The sequence below is a fragment of the Nothoprocta perdicaria genome, unplaced genomic scaffold (genome assembly GCF_003342845.1).
Source record: "Nothoprocta perdicaria isolate Ctin4 unplaced genomic scaffold, notPer1 scaffold_3, whole genome shotgun sequence".
NCBI classification, from domain to species: domain Eukaryota; kingdom Metazoa; phylum Chordata; class Aves; order Tinamiformes; family Tinamidae; genus Nothoprocta; species Nothoprocta perdicaria.
In genome coordinates, this window is record NW_020455532.1 from 8,469,883 (window position 1) to 8,491,580 (window position 21,698).

Below are 21,698 nucleotides of genomic sequence, written 5' to 3' on the forward strand. Positions count from 1 at the left end.
TGCCATCGCTTTGCATAGCAAGGTCTGCCCTGCAAGGCAGGCTCCGACCTCCTGTGAGACGGGASAGGGAAAGGGGGACGCGAGCGAGAGCTGCAGAGGGGATGGGGCAAGGGACCGAAAGGGCAGCCTTGCTCTCCAGGAAGGGGTTTTTCCAAGTTTTCCCATCTTAGGCACAATTAAGACCCACCAGGGCTCGGCAGCCCCAGAAAGAGGAGCTTCCTTCCTCCTTGGAGGAGCTTCCAAGGGCTTCTCCCGCAGCCCCACACGTGCCCACGCGCTGAGCCCTGCAAAGAGCCTCTGCTCCAGAGCGAACGGTCAACAAGAACCACCAGAGGAAAAAGAAAAGSAAAAAAGAAGAGAAAAAGCGTGGCAGCGTTGGTTCAGCAGTGGGTGAGATGATTAAAGATTAACCCCCAGCCTCCACCCCTCGGGGAGTATAGGCCTTGAGGCTCAGCAAATCCTTTCAGAGAAATATTTGAAATAAAAGACAACAGATAGGGACGCAGTGGAGGCAGAGGGAGGCAGCAGGGCCAATAGCCTCGGACAAGGGAATCGGTGCAATCTGGCCCGTGTTTGCGGATGATAATGCGCCTCTCCAAAGCCCTGATAGACATGGAGATGGCCGATTATAGCGCGGCGCTGGACCCGGCGTACACCACTCTGGAGTTCGAGAACATGCAGGTGCTGGCCATGGGCAGCGGTAAGTGCCCCCGCGGCGGGYGCAGGGAGCCCCGGTCCCATCCCGAGGGATTCCTCCTCTCCCGGGCTGTGAGATGGGTGCTGCCCGGACTCCTGGGTGATGGGCGCAGTGCGGGAGACAGGGAGAGCTCGGGGCTCCCCTGGGCCGCGGATGAGGGAGCAGGGCCTGAGCYGAGAGGGGTCTCGGCACTGCCGGGCTCCCAGGGAAAGCCATGTCCGGCAGACATTCCGGGGGAAACGCTGTCCGTGGCGCCCCGGAAAGGCTGCGGAGCCAGGAGCTCCCAGGAAACTCCTGCCCTTGGGGAAGCTGCAGTTCGGGTTTGCCCAGAGCAGAAAGCTGGGCCTGGAAAGGGTGSAAATCGTTATGAAAAGAGAGCCAAGTGGTGCCCAGGAGCTGTGGCGAGGTGATCCCTCCAGGAGGGTGCAACAGCCTTTAAGTGCAACAGCCTTTAAAACACCAGGATTCGCAATACTGGCAATTTGGAGATCAAGGATTCCCACTGATCAAAGGCAGCAGGAGGTTCCTCCCCAACACCCCCTAAAGCCGGGCAAATCTGAGGTTAACAACTGAACTAATACGGGCACGAAGTGTCTCGCTGGCCCCTTCCTCCCGCGGCTTCGCCAGGGCGCAGCTCTTCCCGGGCAGGACGGTGCCAGCAGCGCCGTGTCCCCCTGCTCGCAGCTCCGCTCCGTCCCGGGCACGGCACCAGGGCAGCCCTCTGAGCACCTTCCCTTGGAGTCCCGGTCCCAGTCCCCACTCCCAGCACCCAGGTCCCTTGGGAACAGGGTGCCAAAAGCAGCTTGTCCTGGTCTAGACCCTCCTGGAGGAGCCCAGCCTTTCCCCCTACCCCACAGCCCCCTATCCAGATGGACAGAGGGTCTGGGRTCGCCCCAGAGCCCCGGCCTCCCCCACGGCAAGGGGCTCGGCCACAGCCCCTCCGCAGGTCGCACCGTTCCCCATGTTTCCCATGACTCAGCTCGGAGCGACAGGGAACGCCCTGGATGCAGATGAGTCAGCGGGTTAGGAGGAGCTGCCCCGCTCCAGGCTGGGGACAGGTGGTGCCTGCAGGGCTGGCCTGGCACCCTGGGGCCCCCCCACCCAGACAGCAGCCTCAAGTGYCCCTTCCTGGACCTTATTCCCCATTGGGAACCTGCAGGGCAGCCCGGTCCTTCTTGCAAGGCCAGCCCAGAGGTGGCTGCACAGCAGGGACAGTGACCACTGTCACAGCTCCAATACATCCCATTTCCAGGCACATTTTGGGACCTTTCGGMCTCCTACCCTCATTGAACAAGCAGCCTCAGTGGTCTCAAACACTGAGCAGGTTTTGTTTTCTCCCCCTTTCCTCTGTTTATCTTTACTACAAATTTATGCCCATWAAACCTACTCCACCGCAACAACCAGAAGCCTGTATCTCTGGCACTATAAAAATGAACTTCATTGGAAAACAATGCCAATAGAACTTCAGTAGAAAACAAGCCAACCCAAAATAACATTAAACCAAGGTTTTGTAATTTTTCAGATAATGGTGTCTGCTTTTCTTGTTACATATGCATCTGCATATAGCATGATATACTCCTAAAAGGGATTTATCTGTCACAGATATGCAAATAATGTGATTAGGGGCAGATTAGCTCCTTGCTCCTCTCCGCTCCAAGTTCTACATTTAGATGAAATTAAAACGCTCCCTTTCTGGAATACCTGTTATCCAGCAGAATGCCCAGGCTGTGCTCGGGGAGGTGATCTGAGGGGCCAGGTGCTCGTGGGGAGCAGGTCAGCGTGGCCAGGAGCAGCCTGGACRGAGCTTGGGGAATTCCATGGATGGGGCTCGCCAGGCAGCACAGAGCGCTGGGCAAGGAGAGCCAGGAAAGAAACCCAAGGGGACTAAAAGGAAGGCAAGAGGCAGAAAGCAGGCAGGGAAATTAAACTGCCCAGGCTAAGCTTTGAGCCTTGCTGAAGGGCAAGCAAAAAGCAAGGCTGCCTCAGGACCAGCTTTTTATACGGGGCCCAGCTGCATTTGCAGCCCAGTTCCCTTGCCCGAGGAGCTGGGCACCAAGTGGAAGCAGCTGTGGTCCCCTGGGGAGAGAGTTAAGCCATCCCTGCTGGATCGCATGGAGATGGTGTGAGGGCCAAAGCAGACACTATTTGCAGAGACTGACTGCAGGGCGTCCCGAAAGGAGGAGCAARTGTTTTCAGAGAGACTGCTGTTCATTTTGCATCACTGACCCCAGTGTTATGGGATGGAACCTGGGTCACGAGTGGTACCTGAGGGTGGCATTTTAGTGCCTCTGGTAGAAGTTTCTGCTGTCATGGTCAGAATCAGTGCCCAAGGGATCCTGTTGACTCTGTTACTAGCCATTACAGAAGATTAAGTAGACTCAGGTATTAAAAATCCAGCAGGTTTCTGCGGCCTTTTAGCTCCTGAATATCATTTGCAACTGGTATTTGCAAGGCGGAAGGGAAATGTGCCTCTGCTGACACAACACAATGTGCATGGGGGTGACAATGAGATGGACTGAGTTAAGAGCTGATCCCTTCAGCCTTGAGCTCTGTTTGGCTTGCKGCAGGGTTTTAGTGCAGGGCTTGTGTGGTTTTGAGCCCTTCACATGCCCTTTCCTACAGAGACTTCTGCAGTCCCCCATCCTTCCAAAAGAGCCCTGCAAGTGCCAGCCTCCCCTCGGGACCTAAGGAGATGACACCTTGGTCTCAGCCATGGTGTACAAGACCTTTGCAGACACGAGGCCTCCTCAGTTTACAGTGCCACTGTTTCTTTCTGGGTTAGTTTGACCAGTCCTTCCTTGCATGGGTAGTATTTGCCCACGTGTGTTTTCCAACAGAAGYCCCTTAGGTTTACGGTGTATTTAAAGGCTTGCTCACCTGAAGAAACATCCTGCAGGACACTGCCCCATCTCTGATGGAGAGGGCTCCACAGCAAAGCAGGCTGGTCACCTCATTTCTCTACTAGCTCCTGCTCAGGGCTGCCTTGGGCTCCTAGAGAACTCTAGTACAAAATCCTAATAAATCAGCAGCTCCCTCTGAGCCCTAATACCTCAGCTTACCTCTGCGCTAGCTCTTTCTCTGGCCATGCCACTGAGACCCAAAGCGTCTGCAAATCCCAAAGGAATTTTGGCTCTGCTTTGTGACAGTGCCAGCCGGTTTCCATTCAGTCTGAAGGTGTCCCTGGAGTTGGGCCTTTCAGAACTGCCTCAGAAAATCAWATCTGTAAATTAAGTAAATTAAGTTAGTAGATGTTGACTGTAAGCCCGGTTCTCACCGTGTCCTTTCCTGTGTGCTTCCCCAAGCAGACACATCTCCATCGGAAGCAGCCAGCCTCAACACCACCAACAGCATGGGGGTGAGTGTGCTGTGTGCCATCTGCGGGGACCGTGCCACAGGGAAGCACTACGGGGCCTCCAGCTGTGATGGCTGCAAAGGCTTCTTCAGAAGGAGCGTCCGGAAGAACCACATGTACTCCTGCAGGTGAGGGCAGRTGGGGTCGAGTTGTGTGGCAGGGACAAAGCGATCCCCAGGAGCTGAACAGAGAAACCCTGCAGGTGCTTTATCCTCTCCCTGTGTCCTCCACCGCCTTGTCSTAACTTCATCCTCCATCTGGGAATGGTCAGAGACCACTCTCACTGCTGGATTGCCCTCAAGGGGTCACTCAGAAAAGGCACCAGGTGGTCTTACCCTCAGGGTAAGGGGCCAAGCACGCACCCTTTGCAGACTGATGGTGGGCAACACCCACAAGCAAAGCTATGATCACGGGCAAGTTCTGCTGCAGGAAACGAGGATGTTTCTACTCTGTGTTCTGAGCCCAGTGCAAAGCCCATTCCCCCTCCAGGAGCAGCATGATGGCCCCTTGTCCCTCCTCTGTGACAAGCTGGAAGTATGCATGCCATCTACCTCAACTGCTATCACTGCCTGTTGCAGTTGCYCTGCCACTGCAGTTGTCACCTGTGTGGTGAAAGAACATGTAAGGATGCAACAGGGAGGGTGATGTAGCTCACACGTCTGCACATCCCAGCCCAGGAGGAGATATGCATGTTACTCACCCTGCAGAAGTGCTGCACTTCGTGTCACTGGCAGCAGGCTCTCCAGTGCCATCAGTGGCTGTGATGTGACATCCCTGCTCTGAGGATCGGAGACTTTGAGATGTGCAGTGAAAACCAAAGAGTCCTCAAATCCTGAGTATCTGAATCAYGGAGGTTTTTTCACTTAGGCTTTTTTGACAGATTTTCTCCAGAGGTACTGACAGCAACAGGACTCTAAAATCTGAGTGACAGAAAGAAGCCCCAGATCTATGAGTACATATGAAGTATATTAGTGCTTGGACCCCAGAATTATTTAGACTGTCTGCCCAGGGAGCCCTCTCCCAACATGTCCAGTGGGAAGAAACAAGGTTCTCGATTCTTTGGACACTAGGCCTTTTATACAAGTTCTAAGCAAACACTTTAAAAGTTGCTTTTGGGCATCCATTTTGGGAAATCTTAGCTTGGGGCTTTAAGAAGAACAGTCAAAACAAACCTTTTCAAGAGCTGCCACAGTCTGCATGGCTGGGGGCACTTCCCTGTGCTCTGAATGCCGGTGTCTTTAGTTCCTAAGCTTGATCAATCAGCAGTAAATTAGAGCAGGATCATACAAATTTTCAAGTGAAATTTGTGCTGTGAACAGCCACCAGGCTTTTGCTATGTCAAGAGCACACAAGTGAGATCCCGCTGGTGAGACGGATTTAGTGACACAAGTGTGGAGGAAGAAGGTGGTTGCATCCCATCTCTCTGAAGTGCAGCAGCCGAGAGGTTTCTTTGCACACCAGGGACACTGTCCACATCAGAAGCAACCTGTATCCCAAACACAGCTCAGAGAGACTCTGGTACTTAAACTGCTTTGCATCCTTACCAGTTCCAGAACAACCTTTTCTTTCATTTTCTTTTTAACATATACAAAAYAAATGCATTCTTCCTCCATTCCAGCGTGGACCCAACTTCCAGTAGAGGTTAATAAGGTGACTCTGACTCCCTGCCACACACTTTTACCTGCCCCGGCCTTGAGCATCCTGTTCCTAGTGATTAGTGCACAGGGCCAGCAGCCTGAGCTCCTGCTTGCTGCTGTCAGCCCTAGCCTGACAGCACCTCATGGATAAGTCGGAGGAGATTTTCAGTGCCAGCTAGAAGATTTAGCTCAAGTTTCCACTGGCAATAACAGGAACGGTTCATTTAGATCCCCAAGAATTACTGCAATCGTCACATTCAGGCATTATTCTATTAGTCATGGGGCACTGCAAGCAGAAAAAGGAAACTCATATTAAAGTAAGTGTGGAAATGGCACTGACTGGGGCCTCCTTTGTAGGGCTGAGCCTTGGGGAATCTGCTCTAAGGTCTTGGTGCATGGGACTCGGAACTGTCCTGTTTTTAGGCTCCGTCTTGCTGCTCCTGACATTTCTGTTTCTTCCCAGGTTTAACAGGCAGTGTGTGGTAGACAAAGACAAAAGAAACCAGTGCCGATACTGCAGGCTTAAGAAGTGCTTCCGAGCAGGAATGAAGAAGGAAGGTGGGTCCTGGCTTCCCTGCACTGCTTCCTTAGCAGCAGTCACGCTGGCCGTGGCTCCGGRATGTGCAGCTGAGGCCGGTCCTGCCATTTCGTGGAGACATTTGCTCAGCCAGCTGAGCCCCATCTTCCCTCCACTGGCATCTTGAGTGTAAAGATCCAGGTCATCCATCAGAGGAGGTTTTAGGGAGAGGCTGGGTCTGTAGTCGTGGACCCTGCATGTTCCTCACCTGCCCAGCTCCTGTCCACACAAAGGTCTCACAAGCAGCCATCACACTAAGGTCTCATTAGTGTCCAGACAAGGACACTTGTCCCCCACCAGGGCTCCTTCTCAGGGCATCCTTCAAAATGCCAGCAAAAACACAGCCATGAAAGCCTCCACAGAAGCCTTCTTGTGTCCCCAACATGCCCACTCCAGTACATAGAGATCACACCTACGGCTGTGCTGGTGTTCCTTAGCTCACTTGCCTTCACACCTCTGCTCCCATGCAGCCAGATCACCTGAGCCATTTGGGAACTAAAGWCAGTGAGAAGCAGAAGCTTCAGAGGCGGTTTGGCCATTTTGGAAGCTCTTTGATAGAGCTGCTCTAAGTGTGGTGCCCTGCAGTCTCTGTCAAATCTGTGCCTAGAAAGGACAGTCCAAACGTCATTTTGCTTCCTTTTTTTCTCATGGACATATGGGCTTTTACTGGCCTTCTGCAGAGAGCTTAGTTTTATCCAATGCACTGGTCATGGCAGGAAGGACCCAGAACAAAGTGGGGCATTTTTGCTATTTAAGCCCACTTGAACATATCCGCTTTCCCAAGCTCACCMCAGAAAATTGCTGCAGTGTTTCCCAGTGTTTCCCCATGACCAGACATAAGGGACCAGCCCTGCTTAGTGCCCCAGAGCACTTGCAGTGTGAGGAAACCTTCAGCTGCTGGTGGCCCTGCTGATGGGGGCACCAAGGTGCTTCTAGGAGCAGCCCTGAGGAGCTGCACCTCGCATCCCCACCAGTGTTGACCAGGGGATGCCAGGGAGGTGTTTAGCCCTGTGTTTGGTATTGAGAAATTAAGCTCCACGCTCCCCTAGTAACACCCCCTTGAAGAGAAACTTCCTTGAAGAGAAAAGGGCTCATTCAAGACAAGAGGGATGTACCACCCCATAGCTTGGCTGCTTTAAGTGCCATACTGACATGTGAGAATGCTCCTGAGCACTTCTCCCCTCTTAAAAGGGATGAGCTACTGCAGGAAACTTGGCTTGACTTTTCCTGAAGAACATAGGAATCCTCCTCACCCGCGGAGCCCGCTCATCCCATGCGCAGCGCTTTGCTGATGTCTGTTAATATTCAATAGAAGTTACATTAGGTGCATGACCAGCTAATACTGAGCAAACATTTGGAAAACATCGTGGCGTGACTGAACTCGGGGGCCTGCTCCTGATAACAAGCACATAACCTTGAGAGCTATTTACAGCCGCTGACGGCAGGGCTTTTCTTCTGGCCCAGCCTCGTTATTGCTTTTTATCAGGAGGATTTATACATTGAGAAGGTATCAATTCAGAGAGCCACCGGCCTACAGCAGTGGCTGTTCTGTTTTCCCTGCCATCGATCAATGCCTTATTTGAGCAGATGGCTTTGGGTGACTGCTTTGCCTGCGCTCCATTCTGGCTGGCCCACAGCCTCGGGGCAGATGGAGAGGAATTCTCCTCCTTGGCACTGCTGCTTCTGCTTTGGCTCTTGCCATCTCTTAGCCCCAAAGCCCAGTCCCTCCTCAGGAATAAACCAAGCAGGGAAGCACAGTGGCTCATACCTGTCCTGAGACTGGAAGATGAAGTATGAGGAAGCTCAATTCCTCTGCATAGGTATGTAGTATCTGTTTGGCATTTCCTTCTTCATTCAGCCTTAAAGTTTTCAAGCTGCACCTACCCTTTCTGAGGACCRAGAAGCAAGAGCTTCCAAATGCAGTTCGTAAGTCACATGGACAGACAAAAGAGACAAAATAGGTCCCCAGGCTCCCTAATTTTGCACAGCTTGGGTGGTAAGCACAGCCACAGCATCCAAGAGCCCCTTAAGGAACTGCAATCAAAAATACTAGCACTAGATCCCTCAAAATGAAATTTTCTCATTGAACTCTACAGACTTGGAGTCAAACCTTTGAATTCTGAAGCAGCTCAAACAGAGCTCCCAGATGCAGTCACATCTCCAAGGCATCACACCACAAACTAGGCACAGCAGCACCCGAGCCTTGCCAGGCAGGGGAGCTGTCAAAGTGCAGCCAAGGCTCCGTGGAAGGGAATGCCAAAAGAGCMTGATGGGTTTGGGTGAGAACTTCCATGAATGAGCTGCTCCTGAGCCCAAATACTCTCTTGCAGCTGTACAGAATGAACGGGACCGAATCAGCACCCGAAGATCAAGTTATGAAGATAGCAGCTTGCCGTCCATCAACGTCTTGTTGCAGGCAGAGGTCCTGGCACAACAGGTAGCTCTTCTTTCCTCTTTGGTGAATACAAAAAAATCAAGCGTTATGTGGCCAGTAGGTCCAGGTGAGCATTTCATAGACAAGTCTTCAAATTACCACTTCTTTTCTAAGTAACTTGTCTGCCAAGTCAGCCCTGGTTTAGACAAATCTGGGTTAGACAGGTGCCTAAGCAGGGAGCCTGTGCTGTCATTGACACCTCTGTCTGCTCAGAAGGCACCACCAGTCACTACTACCCACCTCTACCTGAGCAGGGTCAATGGCATCTTCAAACTTCCACTCAAGCAGGAGCGATTTAGGGCAGCCCAGGGAGCCGAGYGCTGCCAAGACAGTTGGCAGGAAGGCACTAGAAATTCCCCAGAAAGAGCATGGAGAGCTCAGGGTTTGCGCTAAGCCTCCGAAGCCAAAGTATGCAAGTGATGTGAGCTGCAGGGCTTGGAGGGATTCCYGAGGGTGCACGAAGGGTGGACCCCAGGCAGGACAGGAGAGTCACTGGTGGGTGTCTGTGGAAGAACGATGATGAGGCAGGAGCAGCTGCCATCCTTCGTGGGAGCCGGGGAGAGCAGTTCTAGCTCAAAGGGYGGTGGATTCAAGTTGGCCATTTGCACTCTTCCTTGCTTCAGGAGCCGTGTTTCCCTGAAGATGCTCTAGGACAGGACGTGCTGGTGCTCGGAGCTGCATGCGAGGGCCTAGGGTCAGGCATCAAGGCTCACTCYGTTGAAAAGGGGATGTGCCAGGTCCTTGGGGTGCCAAGAAAACAAAGGGCCAAGCCCTCCTGCTGGCAGTGTATCCTGTCTCATCCCGTGCCTCACCTTGTCCTGCACGGATCTTAATGTATTTATATATGCACTAAAAATAGTAACAGTGCCGTTCCTGGTGAGGTAATGGGCCTCTAGGCACCAGATCTACAAGGGAAGGACATTTCCGGGACTCTGAGTCCTGCAGCGGCATCATATGTAAGTCCTGAGAAGGGTCTGCTGGTAAAAACCACAGGCATCAACAAATCCCGTGAAGCTCTTGCTCTCCTGCAGAGAACAGACAGACTCATTAGACAAGACAGGCTCCAGCACACTAATTGGTAACTTTTATGTGCCTGGCTCATTAGAGCAAGATACTGCTGAGGAGCTGCTTTCTCTGAGATCTCAGGTCACTCACTCAGAGGTCCTTATTTATTTGCTAAGCCTTCCGGGCTCTCTGATTAGGGTAATACATGGTGAGATTTTTACAATCTTATTTATTCAATAATAGCTCCACAGCTGGAAAACTTCCAAGTAATGCAACCTGGAAAAAAAAAATGCAGGTGGCATTTGAGCTCCATTTGCCTTAGGAGGCCAGCGGGGTCTGAGCTGAAGTGCTGGCAGGAGCAGACCAGGAAGAGCTGATGTTGTTCCCGAGCAACAAGGGCAGGCGGAGGGCAGCGATGGGCTTGAGTTAACTGATCACAGAAGCATGAGGATGAGGTAGTGACTAAGGGCGAACTTTTAGACGAGCTGGGTGAGCAGCTGTGCCTGAGAACTGGGTGTGAAGTTGGGTACCTGGTTTTGGGGGGATGGTTCTTCTAGCTCATGTAACTGGTGACCGAGTTGTCAGACTTACCCCTTGCAAATGAAATGGCCCCATTTGCCTCTTCAATCATAAACGTTCTCCATGCAGAAGAGGTGGCCTGTGTTGCTGCTAGCTTGTTTGCACTTGTGCAGTTTTGCAAAAGGGGCCAAAATGCTGGGAGGGTGGATGGAGAGTGTTTTCTTTAAAATATTTCTTCGGTATATGTGAAATATTGGTGATCTGGTGCTAATTTCAAAGACCATGCTCCTACTATTATAATTATATATTATATATACTGTTATAATGTAATTGTTAACAGCAAAACAAGGTGGTTCTGGCTGAAACCAGCTCTGGAAAGGGGAGTAGGTCTCTGCTCCTCTGGTTACTGTCAAGTAACCAGATGGACTCAACATGTCCTTGCTACTGGGGACAGTGGGACAGTGAGAGGGAAAGTCTGACTCCTTTCCTCGTTGTTATGTGAGCCCCTTTGTTCCCTGTTAGATCTGGAATGTGCATGTTCTTATAGTGGAGATTTATCATTTTTAGAAATTTTTCTCCTGTGGTTCCAGAYTAGTCAAGGCCCTATATCTTACCTAGGCGACCCACAGCCTCAGCTCTGAAGTATTTCATATTTACAGATACTGARCTGATCTCAGATTGAAACGAGCTGTGCTGGGCCACATGTTTTAGGGGGCAGGACATGCAACTGTAAAAAGTAATTGTCTAGTAATCATCTCAGTGCTAGATTCTGCATCACCTCCCATCTTGAAGCCCTCCTCAACCTACGGATTTTCCTGCTCGTGTTCCCTCTGTGGCTCCAAAACCTGCAGGGTCTCTTCCCTCCCTGCAGATATCATCCCCTGTTCCTGTCATGAGTGGAGACATCCGAGGGAAGAAGATTGCCAACATCTCGGACGTGTGTGAATCCATGAAGCAGCAGCTGCTGGTGCTGGTGGAGTGGGCCAAGTACATCCCAGCCTTCTGCGAGCTGCCCCTGGACGACCAGGCGAGTCCTCCCGATCTGCCCTCCTCCCTCGTCCCCAGCAAAGGCAGCGGGGAGCCAAACGGGAGCGAAGCAGCAGGAGCTTCAAAGAAAACGGGCATTGTTTGCTCTGCTCTCGCGGCTGCGGCTCTGATTGGGGTGTAACACGCACACAATGCTCACCCGGGCCCGCGGCTCCATCAGCCCATGAGCAGAGCCATGATAGCAGGGAGCTCAAATTAGATACATATTCAGGTGTGCATTTTGCAAGCACCTATTGTCAATTATTTGTTGACTTGCTGCAGCTGGCRTAGCACTTTGAAACCCGAGACCTTTGCTTGGATTTATCAGGAAAAAGCACTTAGCATAMGGTGCATTCAAGACCCAAATCCAAATCTACTTGTCTGTATTTTTTGGGAGTTCATGACTGGGGACATGTTTATATCCATCCTCCTAGTGTAGAATTATTGAAGGTAAACACTATTTTACTGACATTTGCAGTTCAAGTTCCTAAAGCAGTTAGAAAATCTCTCTGCAGAGTTAAAAAAAAAAAAAGTAGAAATATTTGCATTTATAAAAAATCACTAACATGACATTTGCTGGTTCCTCTGCCAAGACCAGCACTGTGGGTTTGAATTCCCCTGCAAGGTGGTACTGCGGGCTCTGGGGAAGCAAGGAGTTGTCTCCTGTTTAAGCTGTAGATCTGCAGCAGACTTTGCAGGACGTTTTGTGTGCGCGGGCTGGAACAGCACTTGTGGTGGGGGGATGGCTCCCCAGGCCAGGGCCACTGCCACTTTTGACAATGGTCTGCATGGAACCTGTCCTGCGTAGGGAGGGATCTTCAGTCCAGCTACTGCTCAGGCACAAAAGCAGATCCTCTCCAGTTAGGATCAGCCTGCAGCTCTGTTGACCTAATGTTAATTTTTGCATCATGAAGAAGAATTTTATGTAGAAGTGAGAGTATCCAGCTGGTCAACTGCCTCCTGCCACCTAAATCCTCACGCTGAGACCTTGAGTTAGCAGCCCACAGCACAGAGCCCTGGGGAATCCAGTGCTTTCCAGCAGCCCYAGGGAGCACTTTTCGCCCTTTTCTAATGTGTGAAAGTGTTAAATTTTTTTACAACTCTAAGCAATTTGCTAAACTCCTAAGGCAAGTACAACTAAAAAAGTATGGAAAACAAAATGGAGTCYGATGGCAAATTATATTTACCCAGCAAACAGGCTGCAGCCCAGAGAYGGCTTGGGGCAGCTCTGTGTATTGCACAGGGTCCTTCTGCCACTTGGAACAGAGGCAGTAAATCTGGTTAGTAACTCCAGAAAACTACAGAAATTTGCAGATTCGCTCATTTTACAATTGTGGAGATGGAGAAAAAAAAAGTTAATTGAAACTTACGGAAGAGATTGTGTGAACCCTGTATTCCCAGAGGGGAGAGGCTGCTCTCAACTTGCTGCATAGGCTCTTGTCGTCAGAAATAGGGCTTCTGCTTGGAGAAATCACTGCTCATCATGAGCAGTTCCCAAGCTGTCCCGAAGGGTTTGAGAGGAAAGGCTGGGCTGCATTAGAGCAATGTGATTAATGACATCTGTGCTCTGAAAGGGCAGCATGTGGGAACAGGGACAGCAGAGACTCAGGGGAGAGCAGGAAGTGCCAGGGAGCAGGGACAAACATGAGAGCTGACCAAGACATGGCCAGTGGGAACATTTAATGTTGGGAAATACTCCTACATTGCTACTATAATGTTGCTTGGGAACAAATCATCTCTGCCAGTGTTTTTATAGGAAGGGGCATATTGAACACCTTGTTTTTCCTGTGCACCTAAATGTCAAAGTACTCGCTTTGGCGGGGCAAAGCCATTTCATTTCCAGGTTAAAGTTCTACTTTGTTCAGTTACAACTTTCTAGTTCAGAATAGAATGATGCATCTGAGGTTAATCACTGAAAGATCAACTATCATATGAATGGTTTTGCTGTGCTAAAATACTATGTTTTAACCCCACTCAAACAGGTGAATTGTCCAGAAACAAAAACGATGGATCTAAACTGAGCTTTTCCTGAATTAGCGTTAAGTGGGAAGTCTCTGCATGAGAGATTTGCTTTCCCTCAGAGCTCCACRTTGTTTTCCAACCTTCTCAAACCCTTGGCAGATGGGAAAGCTCATGAGCAGTCTCAGTTGGCACATCCACCATGTTTGCATAGTGACAGAGAGAGGCTTGATGTTGGCGTACAGGAAAAGCTTCCCCAACGTCATGTGCACACAGCCTTTTTGCAAGGACCTCCACTCTGTTTATTTTGCATAACTCTTTTAAACCATCTGAAAAAGATCTTTCTCAGACATCAACATCTTTTCTAATCAGCTCTGTTCCATGGATGATGCATTCTCCTGACATTTCTGGCAGGGTGGGACTTCTCATGGTTTTGTCTGATGCTGAGAGATAATGCCCTGGGAAATGGGACCATTCCCAACAGGACATGCTCTTCAGAATCTTTCCATTAATGTTTAATAATTGTTTTCTTCAGCAGAGGTTCCTGGCTGGACATTAAGAAGCTTCCATGTCAGACTGTCCAATTGTTAACTTCTATTTCTGCCTAAATCTTTGAAATTTTTAACCAAAGGAGGGCAAAAGATTCAGAACATTCTCAGGAACCACTGAGGGGTGTAAAATGAAACACTTCAATCATTAACGTYGGCAGAAAAACGTCCCTCTGCCTTTCCTGGCCTGAATGCCCATTGCCAGCAAGGGAATAACTGACCAGAAGGTGACCCCACCTGCCAATGGGACACGGGTCCCCACAAGATTCATTTCAGTGGGAGATGGGCATGGCCACTATCCTCTCTGCTCCTGGGAGATAAAGTGAAAGGTGGATGGATGTTCTTGTCCCTTGGCCTCCAATCCTGGGCCATTAATGCAGCACAGGGGAGCGTGGCAGAGTCCAGATAGCTCTTGGAAAGGGGAAAGATGCATGCAGGCTGGGTTAGAGCCCCGAGGGTCTGATATCTACTGCTTCTACTGAGTCCAGAGTTGTTCATACACATTTTTGGCTTCCTCCTGTGACTTCAGGCATGTAACTGGAGAGGGGATCTCTCCCTACAACCCCGAGTGCTGTACAGGAGCGCTGGGATTTCTCTCCTGTTTACATGCAGTTGCAGCCTTCTCTGTCTCTCCACTGACATCACATAATAACTTGTCCCTGTCCTTGCAGGTGGCACTGCTGCGAGCGCATGCAGGTGAACATCTGTTACTAGGAGCTGCCAAGAGGTCCATGGTGTTCAAGGATGTCTTGCTGCTAGGTAAAGAGTGCACTTCTGCTCTCCCCCAGTCTGCTTCCACTAAGCATCCCTCCCAGGGGCTGCCGGAGAGGGTGGGCATCCTTTCTGAAGGCCAGGGGCTTGAGCTTCTGTGCTTTAGAAAGCCTGGCGCTGCTTTGGTGTGTCGCTAGGCCTGGTTCTCTTCACGTCAAGGTCATGCCATGCTGCCCTGGCAAAGGTGGGGGACTAAACACCCGCATGCTGCTGTGCCAGGTGTGTGTAAGCAGGCCAGGCWGTAACTGAGAAAGAGGCTCTCGCTCCTCAGTCAGCTTTTCCTCACTTGACTGACTCCTGTCAGCCCTGGGATTGAATAAGGAGATGCCAGATTGTTGTTCTGGCAACACAGGTCAGCATTTCTGGCGAGCAGTGCTACAGAATGGGCAGAAGTGAGATCTTCCTGGGACCCAGCTGGTATTCCCACTCCAACATCATCTCAGCATTGATTTTCCGGGTTTAGAATGTCCTGAAGCCCTTGCCACCCTCAGCAAGTTTGGGGCAATGACAGGGTGGTGGTCTCTGTACTGCTTGTCTCAAGGAAACGACCACATCATCCCACGGAACTGCCCCGAGCTGGTGGAGGTGAGCCGCGTGGCCATGCGCATCCTGGACGAGCTGGTCCTCCCCTTCCAGGAGCTGCAGATAGATGATAACGAGTACGCCTGCTTGAAAGCCATCATCTTCTTCGACCCAGGTATGCTCCAGCTTGCAGTAGATAATGGTCACCAACAAGAGGGACTAGTCTGGGTTATGCTGACCGGTGCCGAGTCAGCGAATGCTACCCTGGTCTCCTCTCCGAGCAAAACTGCTCTTAGAGGGGAAAAGTCAGACTAAGAAGAGGAAAAATATCTGTAACAACGTATAGAGAATCAGAGACAGCACAACTCAACCTGAGCCCAGAGCTCATGCTGTTACTGAGGCCCGATCCTAGGGAAGCAGCCTGGATAGTTTGCTCTGTGGATCGTTTCAGATGCCAAAGGACTAAGCGACCCYGTGAAGATCAAGCGGATGCGGTACCAGGTGCAGGTCAGCCTGGAGGACTACATCAACGACCGGCAGTACGACTCGCGGGGCCGCTTCGGGGAGCTGCTGCTGCTCCTGCCCGTGCTGCAGAGCATTACCTGGCAGATGATAGAGCAGATCCAGTTTGTGAAGCTCTTTGGGATGGCTAAGATAGACAACCTGCTGCAGGAGATGCTGCTAGGAGGTGAGAATTTAATGGGCCTGCAAGAGGCCTCTCAGTGCTCCCTGGTCACCATCCACTTGGGACCCTCTGTTGCTGCTCCTACCCAGCAGCACGAGGCAGAGGCTCAGACTGTGCAYGTCAGCCCTGGACTCGCATGAAATCATCTCCCTGCCATTTGCACAGTGATAACTAAGGGTGCTGCACATCCATCCATGTAACCAGCTGTGTATCTGTTTATGGAGAGGCATCCCCAGCCCTCAGCACGTAGATGGGTTTTGCCACGCAGCTTCCAGACACCCACCAGGCAGGCATCCCACAAGCTCTGCTCTCTGTCACARGGGAGTCACCACAACAAAAGGGCCAGGAAGGTTTCACACAATGGTTGAGGTTGGAAGGGACTTCTAGAGCTTACCTAGTCCTTTGGTTGAAAAAATGCCCCTATTTTCTACTGGGGGCATCCAGTGACCCAAAACAACATGAGAAGTCGCCATTGTGCTACTCTGTGTGATGTGATTCGGGAGGAGAGGAACTTAATTCTCTGAAAGTGGAAATACAGGCAGCATGCAGGAGAACTGAGCCCAAAATGTCCATGGAAGATGGGACGGGTATGCTCCAGCCACAAACACACAAGCAGTTCATGCACAGGCTTTGACATTTGGCTTTGGACAGGCTTTGACATTTTGGTGAAGTGGGTCTGTGCCTCTTGGAAGGGTCTCCTTCTGCCATAATGACAATATGACATGCATGGTTTTAGGGTCATCAAGCGAAACGCCACATGCTCACCACCCTCTGCACCCTCATCTGATCCAGGAGAACCTTGGAACAAATGTCATTGTGGCCAACACAATGCCACCTCAGATGCACAAYGGGCAGATGTGTGAGTATCGACAGAGTGGCTGATGATAGTTCTTGGGAGAAACTGTGAGCCTTCCAGTGTTCCTGTGGAGGTAGTTTCTAGGAAATGTCTATGCAAGACAGTCTCTGATAATGACTGAGAAATTCCTATGCAGAAATTCCTATGCAGAAAGGATGGAAAGACAAATAAAGAAGTGGGTCAGATCAGATTGGGCCAGATTAACTGATTCCACAAGATTTTCCCTGTCAGAGTATAACTTTAGTTCCCCCACATTTAGGAATTAATGCTCTCAGATCGTGTCTACTGGAATCAGCAGAAAGTTTTCTCTTTCTGTGAACAGGTCAAACACATTTCATTTTTTCCTGTGCAATGCAGAGCCCTCACCTGTGAAACTAGGGATGAGATAACCCCAAATATGACCAAACAAGTGGCCAGAGCAGGTCGTTTGGGACTCTTTTAGGGCACCTTACAGGGAGAACTGCGTATGGGCCCGTGTGCCTTGCAGCAAATACACCAGCCATTACAAACCAGGGGTTTGCTACAGAGCCTTTGTCTTATCTTGGATGAGCAGATCCCAACTCTTTCAAGTCCCTGCTGCCCTTCTAATTTTGTTTCTCTCTCTGTAGCTACTCCAGAGACTCCACAGCCATCTCCACCTGCGGGCTCGGGGCCGGAGCAATACAAGCTACTGCCTGGAGCCATTGCAACTGTGGCAAAACAGCCCACCTCCATCCCACAACCCACCATYACCAAACAGGAGGTCATCTAGCAACCTGCAGAGCAACTGGCCTCTTCAGAAGACCRTGTGGGAGGAAAGCCTGAACTGTCTCTACCACTGTGAAAAGAGAACCATAAAGAAGTCCTGGTGCACAGACACATGGACTTGCTTATTGGAATAGCCCGTCACCAAAAGCTGTCTTCCTGCAGCTATGGACAGCRCGTGCCATGGGCAGCCCCCAGTCACAGAACTAGGGTTGAAGCCTTACCTGAAATGCTCATTCCTTAAAAGAAGGCCAGATTTCTGCCTCCCTCAGCAGGGTCGCACTGGCCGGGTGGGACAGTGCAGCCGGTTGTGTCTCCGTTGCCATCCCGGTGTCAGTTCAGCACACGCAGACCCTGCGAACAAGCGATTCCCAAATGAGGAGGCTGCACTGCGTGACAGGGGGTTCCCTTCCACAGCCAAGCCAGCTTCCCAAAGCCTTCAGTCCAGCCAAATCTCACAGAGCTGGAAGCTCCCTAGGAGGCGTCACCGCAGGTGACGCTCACTGGGGTTTGCTCAGGTAGCACTGACAGTCTCGCTCCTCGCCCTCGTCCCAGATCTTTGTGTGGTGTCACCCTCCAGCAGTGCAAACCCCAGCCAGGTCTAACACATCTTTTAGCTGATACAGCAACAAGTCYGGCCCACCAAATAATGAAGGATCCTTCATTATTTGGATCCTTCTGCCTTCTGAGGGGTTGTGTTATTCCTGTACCCGCCTGCCTTCCCAGCACGCTGCTCAGAGGAAGCAACCACTGCCTGATCCTTCCCTTATGCTGCCACTGCCTACGGGATGTCTGGACTGGAGAGCTGAGGGGACCGAGATTCACGGGCTTTCAGCCAAAGCCAGGGGGTCRCCCCCATCCTGCTGGCTGCAGGCAGCTCTGCCCAGATACCACTGGCCCTTCCACTGCTTCTCAAATTCATCATCAGAGGAAGGTCTTTTGATGCCTGTTGGRAAGGGAGTTTGGGGAAAAGGTACATGGAGGGGAGAGGTCTGTGAGGGTGAGAAGCCTCACAGGTTGCACTAAGGTCTCAGGCTGCCCAAATGCTGGGAATGCTGTGAGCGAGGATCTCTGCTCAGACCCAGCTTGCCTGCTAGTACGTGCCATATAATCCAGTCAGTCCAGGCCAGYGCCACTCCCTCTCCTTAGAGTGGCTGATACAGATTTATAGGACTTTATAGTTTGATAAGAATGCGTTATGAGTCCTTCAGACCTCCGGGGATTTAAAGGCAATAACCTCAAACCATAAAGCTTTGAGTCCTACTGTGAAGAACCACTGAGGCACTGTCTCTTGGGTCAGTACCTGCCATGGTGCTTTCCCATCCTGGGGTCCGCACYCCCTGCCGCTGTCCCCATTTCTCTTTGCCTACGTGTTTTCTTTGCCYGCTGCAGTCTGTCCATGCCAAAACCTGCAGATTTCACGTGTGCTTTATGCTGTAGTGGGCAAAGCAGCCCACAGCAGGCCCAGCGYTGGGACAGCAGCGCCGGGGCCGACAGGGCCCTGCCCCACTTCAGGCCTCGGGCAGGTCCCTCTGTCCCCAAGCGCTGCCTCATTCATTTGGGCAGCACTTTAGTAGAGGTGCCAAGAAAACTTGGAACCAGCTTTGACGAGGGAAGACAGGCAGCAGCTGCATGGCATCTGTGCCCAGGAAGGCTCAGCAAGAGCGATTTCTCCCTCCACCAAAACACAAAGCATTTTATTCTGAGGCAACAGCAGCTCTAGCTACCCTAGACAATGTTTCTGTGGGGTCCTGGCCCTGTGGGAAGAGGGAGTGGATGGAATCTCAACTGCCAAGAAGGTCTGGGAGAAGTCCCTGGCAGGGATAAATCTGAGYCTGTTTAACCTGAAGAGCTACAGATCTGTCCCTTGGTTTCCAATGCAAAAATGCAACACCGGGCCCTGTGCTCATGGTGTCAAAAGTATTGTATTTTTTTTTCCTCAAAGCTCGTGGCATTAGACTGAGTAATTTATTGCAATGATGTATCCAATCATTTTCTGTAAATTATTTTGTAAATCACATTGATTATTTATAATCAGGAAATTAAATGAAAAAGAAAAAAAAACCATAATACCAGGCTGTCTTTTCCAACTGCAGCAACCTTTTATTCCCTGTATGTAGAGAGACTTTGTGGGGAATCATTTTTGGTCCATTTGCACCAAGCATTACCTTCCGGTAAGCTGCACATTAATTTTTGCTGGTTACTGCCTTCCAATGGAAACAGAGGAACATTTCTCCACTAGAGTTTGTATTCATTTAAAAAAAAATGAAGACGAAAGAAAGAAAAAAAGAAATAAATGCAAAAAAAATATTTTCTAACCTTTCCGGGGAAGATGGATTTCTTTCTTCTGGAAGGATTTATTTTAAATCAAGGGGCTCCTCTCCCTGTTGGGCTGAGCACAAACATATGTGGATGGAGGAGAAAGCCCAAACAAGTGTCTGATGCTGCTGCCAGCTGTCCCTGTTTCATGGCAAGCTTAATGGGAGCTGGTGTCTGTCCTGCAGCCATATGTGCTGGAATCGTGAGACTAATGACAACCCCAATTTTCATTTCAGAAGAGCAAACACAAAGAATAAATGTTTACTTTCATGATTCCAGACAGCTTAAAGGTTTAAAGTACCCGCACTGAAAACCAAGCACAGGAAGCCAAAACTATATTATCACTTTAACCTGTTCATTTTCAAGTCCCTCTTGTATTTTAAAGGTCATTTCTGAGCATTTGGGAGCAAGGACTCTCCTTTGATTCACACCCAGCTTACCTACACTGACAGCAGGTGCAGCCAACAGGGCACAGAAGGATGATAAGGTGAAAGTCAATTTGTCACCAGCTGTAAAGGTGAAGAAATAGATTGGCAATTAGAAAAGGCTCTTAATGACCTGCTCTGCTGATCACAAGAGCCTGCTGTGGGCTGTAGCGTGCCCAGGAAGATAATAGCATGTGGGAGAGATTGCTGTAAAGATTAAGTATCTGGTAAAGATGAATATCCAGCATTTTCAGTTCTGATTTGCAGGAGATTCCTCTAGAGTTCCCCCACTTTCCACCTTGATGTGAAATGAGCTGCACAGTCTCATCCCGGGTGCCAGGGTTTGAGAAGCAGCCCAATTTTCCACCTTACTACTTGCGCCACGAGTCTCCTTGCACACCCAATGAAGAGTTTGTCTCCATCCTAGGGCAGGGCCAGAACCCAGAAGAACAGGACAGATTTATGACGCATTAAATGAAGACACTTAACTTGTCTTTGTTACTGGGGACCTTCCCTAGCTGAACACCTAGAGCCCCAACACTAGTTGAATTCCAGACCAAGGTCAGCAAAGGCAGTTGCAGGACATGTTCCCTCAGCACAAACAGAGCCTGAGTGGTTAGTCCACTAGGGAGAAGGAATTAGTTCCTTGCCTCCGATAATGGGAAATAGACCCCAGGACTCTCAGTGCCTGCCCCGAGAACCCTGTAACCCATGGCTGGTTTTACCTAGGTGTATGCCCTAATAACTCCACAGATGCAATATCAAATCTTCGAAGCAATAAATTCTCCTGGATTCCTTTCCGTGAATTGCTCTATCAAGGTTGCCCTTTACCTGGTTAATCTTAAATCAGYGCAGTCCCTACAGAAGGTTTCTCATTGCTGCATTCAGCTCCCTTGGGGGGGAAAAAAAAAAAAAAAGAAATCCCACAAATCTCTCCGGAGCAACCTTGTCCCTAAGTGGCATTGTCAGCCACAACGCTCCCCACTTCTGTCCCTGCCTGGGATCACCCTGAGACACGGGTCTTGTCAGACGTGGGCTCTGTTGTACCCTGTGGGGCTCCCTGGAGCCCCAGGTGATGCCCTCCCAGGAGGTGGCTCCTGTGAGCACCTCCCGGACAGCACTGCCCTTGGTGACACAAGGTGCCCAAGGTGACACCTACGCTATTTTTTGGCTAAGAGATTATTTGGCTGCTGCATTCTGTGCTTGCTATCTAGATCAAGGATATTTTCTTGGAGAGCTACATGCTCAGCTGCAAGATCTTTTCATGAGGCCCAAGCAAAAATCTGCAAAAGTGGCATTTTTAGGTACTCTGGCTACTCTGAAATGCATTCTTTTTATACGCTTTATATAACCCTGATCTGAAATAGCCAAGAGGCTTTGGAACCTCTTCCAGAGCTTTCATATCTCAGTGGGAAAAAAAAATAGGCAAATGACTTTTATGGCCTGTATATCTTCTYTGAGAAAAGCAACTATTGCTGCTATTAAACTTGCAAGAACACACACAGGCACAGATAGGCGTGGAAAAAAAAAGAGGCAGYGGGGAGCGCTCAGCAACGTGGCACTGCTGAGCCAGGCAGTTCTCGGTGCCAGGCCGTCCACCTCCTTCAAGGCTGGGCACAGAT

At 50.4% G+C, this 21,698-nt stretch overlaps 1 protein-coding gene across 2 annotated transcripts; it reads left to right on the plus strand.

Annotated features, from left to right (window-relative positions):
- Nucleotides 1-497: 497 nt before the first annotated feature.
- On the plus strand, nt 498-17,734 carry HNF4A (hepatocyte nuclear factor 4 alpha). Of its 2 annotated transcripts, none has more exons than XM_026042184.1 (10): nt 498-700; nt 4,000-4,177; nt 6,150-6,244; nt 8,594-8,700; nt 11,093-11,248; nt 14,426-14,513; nt 15,067-15,222; nt 15,499-15,735; nt 16,469-16,591; nt 17,197-17,734. In XM_026042184.1, exons 1-10 carry the CDS (start codon nt 580-582, stop codon nt 17,337-17,339), a joined length of 1,404 nt encoding a protein of 467 aa, XP_025897969.1. In that variant the 5' UTR covers nt 498-579; the 3' UTR covers nt 17,340-17,734. The 2 variants fall into 2 exon arrangements, with proteins under 2 accessions (XP_025897969.1, XP_025897970.1); XM_026042185.1 differs by having other exon boundaries at nt 4,003-4,177.
- Nucleotides 17,735-21,698: the final 3,964 nt, after the last annotated feature.